The 13,389-nt window shown below is 43.2% G+C and overlaps 1 protein-coding gene across 1 annotated transcript in view; it reads right to left on the bottom strand.

Annotated features, from left to right (window-relative positions):
- nr1h3 (nuclear receptor subfamily 1, group H, member 3) overlaps positions 1-13,389 on the bottom strand; it is a 57,143-nt gene that overhangs the window by 24,278 nt on the left and 19,476 nt on the right. Inside the window, exons 6-9 of the mRNA XM_084337507.1 lie at positions 10,752-10,957; positions 10,329-10,508; positions 9,024-9,123; positions 5,594-5,707 (exon numbers count right to left, since the gene is read on the bottom strand). Coding sequence (XP_084193633.1) covers positions 5,594-5,707; positions 9,024-9,123; positions 10,329-10,508; positions 10,752-10,957 — 600 coding nt within the window. The remainder of the gene's footprint in view (positions 1-5,593; positions 5,708-9,023; positions 9,124-10,328; positions 10,509-10,751; positions 10,958-13,389) is intronic.

The following is a 13,389-nucleotide window of genomic DNA, read 5'->3' as shown; positions in this document are numbered from 1 at the left end:
GTTGGCCACGGAGATGGTTCTACGAGTGGTAGGTTTGAAGTCTCTGGAAATGTTGGCGAGTCCCTGTGATGTTGGGGAAAGACCCACCGGTCCCACACATTTATATGTTTTTTATGTCATTATTATATGTTTTATGTATGGCTCGAAATACGTGTGCATAGTGTTTAGGTTAAGTGAATTCTACATGCCCACAGGCTTGCCCAGGTCTGCCCCACCTACACGCCATTCAATGTTCTATGGCTACGGCTAACTCTGAGAGCTTCAAGCTCTGCTCCTGGAATGTTCGAGGCCTGCAGAGGTTGGCTAAGAGGAAGGCGATTCTGACCTTTTTAAGGAGGGAGAATGTGTCGATTGCTTTTTTACAAGAAACTCATATGGGGCCCAACGACACTGCTAAACTCCAAAAGAGCTGGGTAGGACAGGTATTTGCTACAAACTATTTTACGTTTAGTAGGGGCGTGGCCATATTGATCAATAAAAATCTCCCCTTTAGACTTATAACTTTCTCTGTGGATAGCCAAGGTCGCTATGTGATTATCAAAGGGGTTCTTAAGGGTAAAGAAATGACATTTATGAATGTATACTGTCCCCCAGGCTATTCCCCTGACTTTCTATGCAAGATATTTGCTGAATTTAATGGCCTGGCCTCTGAGAACGCCTTTGTGGGCGGAGACTTTAATTGTCACCTCATACCGTCTCTTGACAAACTCCCACCAATCTGGCTCCCCCCTCTAGGCAATCAAAGATGCTCACCTCCCTATGCGAAGACACTGGATACTCAGATGTCTGGAGAACCCTTTGCCCATCCGAACTGAAGTTCACCTTTTTTAGCGGCCCACACAAGAGCAACAGTAGAATAGACTATTTCTTCATCCCTTCCTCTAAGCTCTTTCTAGTATCGTCCTGCACAATCGGAAGCATCGTTCTATCGGATCACGCCCCTATATACCTGGTCTACTCCCTGTCAGAAGAGAGAGCGCTGTCGAGGCGTTGGCGCCTCAACCCGTACCTCCTCAAAGATGATATATTTGTCTCCTATTTCGAATCGGAATTTAAAATGTTCTACTCAATTAACTTTCGCTCTACGGATAACCCGTCTCTACTCTGGGAAACATCTAAGGTCTTTTCTCGTGGACTGATTATATCTTATGTATCATCCAAGAAGCGCAAGAAAAATGAACAATGTAAACTTCTTGAATCCAAACTAGCCGACCTTGAAAATCAGCATGTTTCAAACCCAGCCCCGGCTGTGCTTATGGAGCTTACGGCCACCAGAGCGGCGCTAAACACTCTTCTGATCCAGGACGCCGAATATTCTCTTAAATTTGCCAAACAGAGAATGTACGAACACGGTGACAAGCCAGGTAGGTGCCTGGCTAACTTGGCAAAAAAAAGGGCTGACACCCAAGTAATAGCCTCAATCTCCGACTCCAACGGGGTCAGGTCCTTTGACACCAAAACTATTAACAAAGAGTTTGCCTCTTTCTATGCCCAACTCTATAGGACCGAGCGACCCGATGGTGCTCTCTCTGACATTACTATTCGACATGGCCATAGAACCACTCGCACAGGCCGTAAGGCAGTCAGCCGAGATCTCAGGTATTAGAGTGGGCGGGAGGGAGCACAAAATCACTCTTTACACGGACGACGTGCTGATCTTTGTGTCTAAGCCTGACTCTTCAATTCCATGTCTAACCCGCATGATTTCCACATTTGGAACCTTCTCGGGGTACAAAATAAACTTTTCCAAATCCGAAGCAATGCCACTTGGGACAATCAAATCTATCCCGATACTGCCCGAGCCCTTCCCATTTCGCTGGTCGCCCTCCGGCTTCGTTTACCTAGGAGTATTTGTGACACCCACCTATGATACGTTGGCTAAGGCCAATTTTCCCCCTCTTTTAGACACCATAAGGGCAGACTTAGTTAGATGGGCCCCCTTACCGATCTCCTGGCTGGGTAGGATTGCCCTCGTCAAGATGAACGTACTCCCCAGACTGTTGTACCCTCTCCAAATGATCCCAGTGCTGCTGACAAACAAGGTTATCAAGGTGCTGGAAGGCTGGCTAAGCTCATTCATTTGGAATGGGAAGAAACCGCGTCTGAAAATGGCCAAATTACAGATGGATAGTGAAGATGGGGGTCTAGACCTACCTAATATTAGACACTACCAGCTGGCGGCACACCTTAGGGTGCTGGTCGGCTGGTTCAGAGCAGACCCACTGTCAATATGGCTGGACGTTGAATCCTCGCAATCTAAGTCCCCCCTGTGGAACCTACTATTTATCAAAGACTTTAGGTCTGTGAGGAAGGTGTGCTCCAACCCCATCACATTATGTTCCGTCAAGGCCTGGAAGACTGTCCGTAAGGTGGAGGGCCGAGCCAAGCTGACCTCTCCTCTTACCCCGATTGTAGACAATCCCGACTTTAAGCCAAACCAAATCGGCGGCGGCTTCAAGACCTGGTATAAGCAGGGCATAACCGATCTTGGCCACCTGTTTGATGGCCGGACCCTAATGTCCTTTACACAGCTGCAGCAGCGATATGGCCTATTGAAAGCGGAATTTTTTAGGTACCTACAAATTAGGCAGTTTATCACCAAGGACACCTCACTTTTAACTGACATCTCCACCTCGCAGGTGGAGAAAGCCCTCTCCTTACAGATCCCCAAAAAACAAATATCTATCTTCTTTTTTTTTTTTGATCCACTTTTTCTCCCATTTTTCTATATTTTTCTCCCATCCCAATTTCGTATCATCCAATTCAACCCTCCCCTGTCACGAACGCTGTTTCTTGCCTCCCACAAGCCGGCTGCAATGTGGACTAAGTCATACATAGCACAAGTCCCCTCCGGTACTTGAGGTAACAGCAGTCGCATCTTTTCACCTGCGCAGCTCGATCTCTGTGTCGAGGAGTAACGCGTGGGAGGCTCACGCTGCCCCCGACACTTCCTGATTCTACTGCGCAGGCGCACCAACCGACTTGTAGGAGTCGCTTGTTCACAACGTTCGATCCCCACCCTTCAGTTTTTCCCTCCCCGTAATACGGCCAATGTGTATTACTGCGGACGACCAGCCAAACTGAAAAACAATGTGGAGAGCTGGATTCGAACACGCGAATCCTAGCGTCTCCACACTGGTGGCGAGTGCCTTAGACCACTACACCACCTAGCCGCCACACAAATATCTATCTTCTATAGTACTCTGAACCTTAATTCATCTTTATCTTCCTATGTTACTAAACAGTCCTGGGAAGAGGATTTGGACATAGAAATCACAGATGCAGACTGGCCGTGGACCTACGCAAAAAAAATCTCGGTTTGTAACCGCACCAAGGCCATCCAAATTAGAATATTGCATCGCATTCATATTACCCCCGCCCGTAAAAGTAAAATGGATCCCAATACGTCCCCACTTTGCTTTAAATGCAAGATAGAGATTGGAAATCACGTCCACTGTTTTTGGACCTGTGTAAAACTACAGAGCTACTGGTACGACGTTGTAGAAGAATTGTCTGACATATTTCACACCCCCATCGAGCTGGATCCCCTCTGCCTTTTGCTGGGCCTCCCAGATATTCATGTTACCAATTCCAAGCATAAGAGACTGTTCAATTTGTTGACATTTGCTGCTAGAAAGAACATCCTGTTGTTTTGGATCAAGGATGAGGTCCCGTCAATAAGGTAATGGCACAATATCATAATGGAATGTATCCCCTGTGAATATATTATGTGTATGCTGCATTCCAAGTTGGACACTTTTTATGAGATCTGGGACCCCTATCTGTCACATATTGGGCCTGCACTATCCACCACTGTACTCGCCGGATTTCCCCATTACCAGTAACCTCCCACTGCTGCCTTGTTTTGTCTGACGGTACTGGCATTGTAAATACTGTACATGTCCCATTGACTACAGTGGTACTATACATGTTCTCTTGACTGCGGTAATACTGTACATGTTCTCTTGACTACAGTAGTGCTGTACATGTACCCTTGACTACAGTAATACTGTACATATCCACTTGACTACAGTAGTACTGTACATGCCCACTTGACTACATTGATACTGTACATGTCCTCTTGGCTACAGTAGTGCGGTACATGTTCTCTTGACTACAGTAATGCTGTACATATACCTTTGACTACAGTAATGCGGTACATGCCCACTTGACTACAGTGATACTGTACATGCCCTCTTGACTATAATAATACTGTACATGCCCACTTGACTACATTGATACTGTACATGTCCTCTTGGCTACAGTAGTGCGGTACATGTTCTCTTGACTACAGTAATGCTGTACATATACCTTTGACTACAGTAATGCGGTACATGCCCACTTGACTACAGTGATACTGTACATGCCCTCTTGACTGTAATAATACTGTACATGCCCACTTGACTACATTGATACTGTACGTGTCCTCTTGGCTGCAGTAGTACTGTACATGCACTCTGGGCTACTAGGGAATACACGGTCATATGCACACGTTCACAACACACTTTGTGATGTCTTGTTCTATGTTATAACATTTTTATAAAAAAAAATAATAATAATCATTCGTTTTGTGGCATTAACGTTACCTAGATTTATCAACATTCATACATTTATCAGAAAGCGAGCGGTGCAAGCACACACACGAAACAACACCACCAACAACAACAACACACTGCTTGTCGCGTAAATAACGTTCTGATTAACAAAAGGCATTCGTTTTGTGGCATTCACGTTACCTAGATTTATCAATAGCAATAGTAATATATATGTTTCTTTAGACTAGAATAGTTCAAGTTCAAGTTCTTTAATAGTTGTCATACAGAAGTACAGAATACTTTCATACAAAATGCTTCTTACTGTTACGCTCCAGAGACTGTGCTAGACAAGATAGTATCAAATAACATAATAACATAATATAGCATGAATTTAGAAGAAGAAAATGAGGTCACAGTGTTCGGTATAGACATATGTACAATGTTCTGAGTTACCATATAATATACAATACACAATAAGTCAAATGAACTTACGGTCTCGTAAAAGTTGCCGCATGTTGTTGATGAGTCAAGTTTACTCGCGAGTAGAGCTAGACGCTAGAGAGCAATGGCGGAGTTTCAGAAACTCAAAAGAAAATGGGCGCTTCCCATTGGTGCTGAGCACAGCGGAGGCGGGTGAAAGGGCTGTAAACTAAACTCAGAACAATCTCGCCTTCTGGTTGGTTGCATTTGCCTGAGAATTTGCCGATTGCTCGCAAATGACTGCTTGGTGCGGCCGCGGTAGGGGAAAAAAAGGATATTTGACGCCTCTGATTGGCTCAGGTTAAAATCCGTCACGACTCCGAATCAAATGACGGAATCTCCAAATCAAATGGACGGATATCCGTCCCAAGACGGAACGCTTTAATGCCTGGATATACTTAACAAGTATTCAATGTCCCAGATGACATCACTGGTGGCCATATGCAAACTCATTTATTCTCAATAACTGTCCAACTAAATTAATTGCTTTTGGATGTGTGTGAAATTATGTGCAAAATAAATCGGAATAGTTTTTTCACAAAGTGCCTTTTTAACATCTATGATGTTAAAGAGCTGACCTGCAGAGAAGATGTTGATGGCGATGAGCAGGGCGTATTCAGCCTCGTCCAGGTGCAGGTCATTCATTCCCTTTGAGAACTCAAAGATGGGGTTGATGAACTCCAACTGAAGGCCTGAGGGGCGAGAGGCAAAAGAGAGACAAACGGTTAAAAGGGAAGAAAGCGAATGGGAACGGAATGTGTCATAATTACACGGCATGCTGTGAGCTTCAGGGAGGCTGTGATCAGTTGTTGGTTAGAAAACAGAGAAGTAAGAGCATTGGACTCGTTTTTTAATAAATGTTATTGTGCCCTTTTTGGTCTAAGATGCTTTACTGATCTAAATGCAGTGAAATAAGACAAGAAAGAATGGCTAATATTGTTTGTTGTATTGCACGTATTAATGAGGTAATGTTTCTCTTTATAGAGGTATTTCAGCACTGCTGGATTATCAGCACATTCCTAAGTAAGCCTGTTCATGGTACCATCTCAAGACCTGTGATTGCTCAATGTGAGTAGAGTTGTTTTGATGAGGCCCATCAAGGTTACATCAAGAGAAACACAAGACAGAATCTTGCTTGTTCTTTTCCCCCATTGCCAGATTCAGGGTTCAATGTTACAGAACCAGTACAATGATGCTAATTTAGTATATAAATTAATAAATATACTGTATAAATATCTACTTTCATTTATACAATTTATATCCAACCTACAGTTACTTCAATGTATACTATTTATACCATCAATACTGTGAATACTGAATATATCGTAGTTTTCTCATGTCTACATTCTATACACGTTATACATGTACATTACAATGCACTTTACTGCTCTTTTGCACTCTGGTTAGATGCAAACTACATTTTGGTGCACTCTGTACGTGTAGCCTAGCCTGTGCCATGTCAATAAAGTTGAATATAATCTAATTTATCCAATCAGGTCTTGCTCGAAAAAGAGATATTTGATCTCAAGTGACTACCTGGTCAAATAAAGGTTACCGTAATTTTCGCACTATAAGCCGCACCTGAATATAAGCCGCAGCAGCTAAATTGAATGATTTGTACATATATAAGCCGCACTGGACTATAAGTCGCAGGTGTTTTAATGTTTAATTACCATATGTAAGGGTTTGTGCACAGAGGGGATTGTCGGGAAAGAGATGGCTGTTTGAGGAAGCTCCCATTTATTAAAATTGTTGTTTAAACAGGAACGATAGCCAGTTAGCCAGCGCCAGGTACAGTAGCTACCAACATTAGCTCTCATAACGATAGCCAACGCCAGGTACAGTAGCTACCAACGTTAGCTCTCATAACGATAGCCAGTTAGCCAGCGCCGGGTACAGTAGGTACCAAAGTTAGCTCTCATAACGAGCCAGTTAGCCAGCGCCGGGTACAGTATCTACCAACGTTAGCTCTCATAACGAGCCAGTTAGCCAGCGCCAGGTACAGTAGCTACCAACGTTAGCTCTCATAACGAGCCAGTTAGCCAGCGCCGGGTACAGTAGCTACCAACGTTAGCTCTCATAACGATAGCCAGTTAGCCAGCGCCGGGTACAGTAGCTACCAACGTTAGCTCTCATAACGATAGCCAGTTAGCCAGCGCCCGGTACAGTAGCTACCAACGTTAGCTCTCATAACGAGCCAGTTAGCCAGCGCCGGGTACAGTAGCTACCAACGTTAGCTCTCATAACGAGCCAGTTAGCCAGCGCCGGGTACAGTAGCTACCAACGTTAGCTCTCATAACGAGCCAGTTAGCCAGCGCCGGGTACAGTAGCTACCAACGTTAGCTCTCATAACGAGCCAGTTAGCCAGCGCCGGGTACAGTAGCTACCAACGTTAGCTCTCATAACGAGCCAGTTAGCCAGCGCCAGGTACAGTAGCTACCAACGTTAGCTCTCATAACGATAGCCAGTTAGCCAGCGCCGGGTACAGTAGCTACCAACGTTAGCTCTCATAACGATAGCCAGTTAGCCAGCGCCAGGTACAGTAGCTACCAACGTTAGCTCTCATAACGATAGCCAGTTAGCCATCTGAAATCGAATGCCAAACTGATGATATCAGGAGCTATCAGTAGCTAGATAACATTAGACAACGCCTCATGTATTAATAAACTAAAGTGAATAGTTCGTTGACTGGGTCATTTTGTTTAATGCTTCAGTTATGTTGAAAGAGGAGCTCTGAGCTGCTAATACACTCCTCTTGCCGTAATGGTTTGTTGACGTGGTTATGTGAGGCGGAGGAGGGGCAAGGCGTGCACTGTGCAGCAGATTTAGGAGTCTGATCTGACGTCACAGAGCTGAGGGAGCGCGCCGTTAGCTGTAAAAATCCATAGATTAGCCGCACCGTTATATAAGCCGCAGGGTCGAAAAATGGGGGGAAAAGCCGCGGCTTATAGTCCGAATTCTTTTTAAATAAAGAATTTGAATCTAACAATAAATGAAGCTTTCAAATGTAAACAAGTTCATGGGACCAGTGTCATTCGTTACTATGGGATATTAACATTGGCTAACCTGTGCTATTAGGTGGATGTTTTTGAACCACTAAAATAATAAGTAGTTTCATTACTTGTTTGTGTGCTAGCTAGCTGACAACTGACCCGATTGATGGATCAAGCAGGGTAACCCAAGTAGATTATGCAATGTTTTCAGGGAAGCAGATAGGATATCCATGGTGATAGAGATCAAAGGGCTTTAGACATAATTTCCAGTTAGACAAACAACAGTTCTAACATGGGTAATATTACATCAACATACCTTCTGTAAAAAATATATAATATATTTGATATATGCAATATAAATTCCCACCGCCCCCAAACAAATAAATGAAACATGTAACAGCCGTCCAATAGTAACTGTAGTCTAATCACAGGGGGAGGTATGAATAAAAAAACTAGGACTGAGCTGTTGTTTATAGATACCAATACCAAGACCATAGGTAATTGCAAGCAAAATGCTCTGCACCTTAAGGTGCTCCCATAGTCGAGCGGACTGTACACGGACTGGACTCTGCGGAGGTCCACTGGACTCTTTGAGCTTTCATAGTCGAGCGGATCTCCGCGGACCAATTTCCTACATGTCTCGCGCCAGTTTACACCAGTTTACACCTCGCGCCAGTTGTGTGACACCAAGTGGGCGCCGCGGACGTCCGCGCGTCAGAAAATAGGAGCTTCGCACTTGGACTCTGCTGTGGGTCTGCTTTGAGTACCCTTTGGGTCCGCTTTGAGCACGCGGGAGTCTGCTCTGTGTATGGTCCGCTCGACTATGGGAGGGCCTTGAGTGACTGACTAGTGACTGATGAGTTTATGGGACGAACAGGAAATGTGACTGATCCTGGGTCAGCATGCCACAGTCATTGTGTTGGACCCTGCAGATTGACTGTATAAACTGAAGTGGTATCCAATACAAGTGCCTTCAAAAACATTTGACCGGGAGAAACAAGCTAATGTACAGTACCTGCTTTGGCGAAGTCCTCCTTGTTATAGCTGAAATCCTTCAGAAATGTGATGCTGTCGATATCTGGATTATATCTCCGAGACGTCTCTAGCAGCATGATCTGAGGAAAGCAAACACATCTTAGTGAATGGGATTTCAATGAGGTACAAGGCTGAGGCTGTGTGATACATTAAGACATTGGTTCTCAAAGTGGGGTCCAGTGGCCCACAGGGGTCCTTTCAGGGGTTCCAGGGGGTCCCCAGCTAAATGGGGAATTGTTCAATTCTTACTAAAAGTCTATTCACCAAAAGTTATCACAATGCAACAATGACTATTTTGATGATAGGTTTCACTCTCTGTCTGAACTAAATCACATCTAACAACTAGGCAAATAGGGGTCCCTGGGGGAAAAGTCCTATCAAATAGGGGTCCCTGGGGGGAAAGTCCTATCAAATAGGGGTCCCTGGGGGGAAAGTCCTATCAAATAGGGGTCCCTGGGGGGAAAGTCCTATCAAATGGGGGTCCCTGGGGGGAAAGTCCTATCAAATAGGGGTCCCTGGGGGGAAAGTCCTATCAAATAGGGGTCCCTGGGGGAAAGGTCCTATCAAATAGGGGTCCCTGGGGGGAAAGTCCTATCAAATAGGGGTCCCTGGGGGGAAAGTCCTATCAAATAGGGGTCCCTGGGGGAAAGGTCCTATCAAATAGAGGTCCCTGGGGGAAAGGTCCTATCAAATAGAGGTCCCTGGGGGAAAAGTCCTATCAAATAGGGGTCCCTGGGGGAAAAGTCCTATCAAATAGGGGTCCCTGGGGGAAAGGTCCTATCAAATAGAGGTCCCTGGGGGAAAAGTCCTATCAAATGGGGGTCCCTGGGGGGAAAGTCCTATCAAATAGGGGTCCCTGGGGGAAAGGTCCTATCAAATAGAGGTCCCTGGGGGAAAAGTCCTATCAAATGGGGGTCCCTGGGGGGAAAAGTCATATCAAATAGGGGTCCACGGCTTGTTAAATATCAATTTGGGGGTCCTTGACATGAAACATTTGAGAACCAATGCATTAAGATATACAGTACATTCAAACAAGATGTCACAATTACATAGGAAGAAAGTAATTATGTTTCAGAATACATTTATCAACTTAGTAAAAACAGTGATGATTTCAAATCAGAAGTGCTATTCACTTAAAAACTACAACCCACAGAAAAGATTCCCCTGAAGTTACGAGAGCCCACTTTAGTGGCACACACTATGACGGCTTCCCTTTAGAGAGAAAGTAAGTACTTCATCAATGAAAGTCAAAAAGGTTGCTGAGCCATTTTGAAAAATTACTAACTTCAATGGTGGAGGTCTTGAGCAGAGCAATCTGGTCCTCTCTGGTGAGCTCAAGGAAGCCTGGAAGTTGCTTAGCAAAGTCCACAATCTCCTGGACTGACATGATGGCTAGCTCAGTGAAGTGTGCGAAGCGTTGCTGACGAACCTCCCTGTTCTGGGGATCTGGATTCTGCGGCCACGGCTGTGGGACACACACACACACACACACACACACACACACACACACACGAATGATGCCCTGAATTCATCAGTACAAACTAAACTTGCTTTTGATTTGTGTTGAAAACAGCAAAGCAGTAGACATGCCGTAGCCTTCATCATCACTGGTAAATATTTAGCTGTTACAAAAGTAAAATAAATGAGTTAACAGCTTCACCAACCCAAGAAGTAAGCCTCATTCTACAGTCTTCTGTCGACTACTCACTGTGACTTTTGGTCGGTCGATGAAGGACCTCTTGTTGCATTGCTTCTGCATGGACACCAGCTTCTCTATCATCTCCTGCTGCTCTGGGGCCAGGCTGGCCAACTCCAGTGGTGGGGTAGGGGTGACCACTGTCGATGAGCGGGCCGTCTCCTCCTCATGCTGCTTCTTCATCTTCTTTAGTCTGATCTGCTCCTCAGAGAGCACGCCTACAGGCCAAAAGAAGCACAAATCTATACACTGCTTTCTATATTATGTTAACCAAGCAAGCATTACTCAGCACAAACTTTGACCGAAGCCCAAGATTCCCCTCCCCCACTAAAATAACCTCCTTTACCCACTAAAATAACCTATTAGTTATGGTTGGGTATCGTTTGGCGATCCCATTACCAATACTTTAAAACTAAAACTTAAAAAATCAGTTCTAATGATTAATCAGACTATATTAATTCAGTTCTAATTGTATATCACAGTTCTAATGATATATTAATTCAGCTCCAATGATAAGACTATATTAATTCAGTTCTAATGGTATATCACAGTTCTAATGATGTTAATTCAGTTCTAATGATAAGACTATATTAATTCAGTTCTAATGGTATATCAGTTCTAATGATATATTAATTCAGTGCTAATTATATCAGACTATATTCATTCAGTTATAATGATTAATCAGATAAGACTATATTAATTCAGTTCTAATGGTATATCAGTTCTAATGATATATTAATTCAGTTCTAATTATATCAGACTATATTCATTCAGTTATAATGATTAATCAGACTATATTCATTCAGTTCTAATGGTATATCACAGTTCTAATGATATATTAATTCAGCTCCAATGATAAGACTATATTAATTCAGTTCTAATGGTATATCAGTTCTAATTATGTTAATTCAGTTCTAATGATAAGACTATATTAATTCAGTTCTAATGGTATATCAGTTCTAATGATATATTAATTCAGTTCTAATTATATCAGACTATATTCATTCAGTTAATGATTAATCAGACTATATTCATTCAGTTCTAATGGTATATCACAGTTCTAATGATATATTAATTCAGTTCTAATGATATATTAATTCAGTTCTAATAATATATCACAGTCTTAACTTTTCTTTTCCAAAACTACATTATGAAGCTTTAAAGATTTAGTACAATGAAAAGCGTGTTTTTAACATCTTGTTGCATCTTTTTAGCAGAGGGTAAACTATGTTGACATAAAATGTCAAGGTGGCTTGATAAGTGGCTGGAGGGAGACCCAAAACAAAAGAGGATAGTGAGTTCACTATACAGTGATATCCAAGAGATGGCATCCCCATCACTGGACTGTATCAGGGAGTCATGGGGTAAGGATATGGGACTTGAAATCCCTGACGATTCTTGGCAATTGGCAATTAAAATAATACATTCATCATCTGTCTGCATCAGACATGGATTACTCCAATTCAAGGTATTTCATAGACTACACCTCTCCAAGAGCAGACTTGCCGAGATCTACCCGGATGTCGATCCAACCTGCTCCAGGTGCCATCAGGCTCCAGCCACTCTCTGCCATATGTTCTGGTCATGCCCATCACTATCCCGATTCTGGCCTTCTCAATCAGATGCTGTGGCCTTCTCCTCTTTGTTGGCTAGACTCCTTATTTTGCTTAACTGGAAGTCAGCCATTCCTCCATCACATCGACGCTGGGTCGAAGATGTGATGGCACACCTAAAACTTGAGACTTAAATACTCCACCAGGGGCTCAACCCAGAAAGTTTGGCAGCTATTTTTAGACTATTTTAATCTAAAATTCCCGGCTGAGGATGCTTAGGCATAAGAAGGTGATTTATTAGATAGGCAATTTCTGTATGGCAAGTGACAACCTGTATAAGAACGATGCAAATTTTCTTTTATTATTCCCTTTCTTTTTCTCTACTTTATTTTTCACTTATTTTAGGTATTGTGTGGTTATATGTAGTCATGTATTGTATGTATGTTTGTATGTATGTATGATGTCATTGAACCTTAAAAAAAACAATAAAAACTATTTAAATAATAAAATGTTAGAGCTGCTGTTGTTGTTGTTCTTGTACAGATGATGACCAAAGCCATTTGATCATCATCCCCCTGAATATAAACAGAATCAAGTCGTTTCATATATCCAAACATTGCATAATACACTACTGATGCGATATCCATCAGTCACATCTAGCTACTCCGATTGGACCATCAGTCACATCTAGCTGCTCTGATTGGCCCATCAGTGGCTTAGGAAGTAGAGCAATCGTCTGGTAATCCGGAGGTTGCCAGTTCGATTCCCGCTCCTCCCGGACAGCGTGTCGAAGTATCCTTGAGCAAGACACTTAACCCCTAATTGCTCCCGATCAGCAGATTGGCTCCTTGCATGGTTGCCTCCACCGTCTGTGTGTGATTGTGTGAGTAAATGGGTGAATGTGAAGTTGTAAAGCGCTTCGGATAAAAGTGCTATATAAATGCACCATTTACCATTTGAGGTACCATAGTGAATGGGTCTGGGTAGTACTGACCAGTGTTGTGGTTACTGTAATTGTAATCTCATTCCTTTCTCCTATAACAAAGTAATGTGTTACAATTTCCGTAATCACATTACAGTTACTGATCCATTACAGT

Source organism: Notolepis coatsorum (genome assembly GCF_963971535.1).
Source record: "Notolepis coatsorum genome assembly, chromosome: 20".
Lineage (NCBI taxonomy): Eukaryota > Metazoa > Chordata > Actinopteri > Aulopiformes > Paralepididae > Notolepis > Notolepis coatsorum.
The sequence above is the reverse complement of the archived record's forward strand: the minus strand, read 5'-3'. Positions and strand labels throughout refer to the sequence as shown.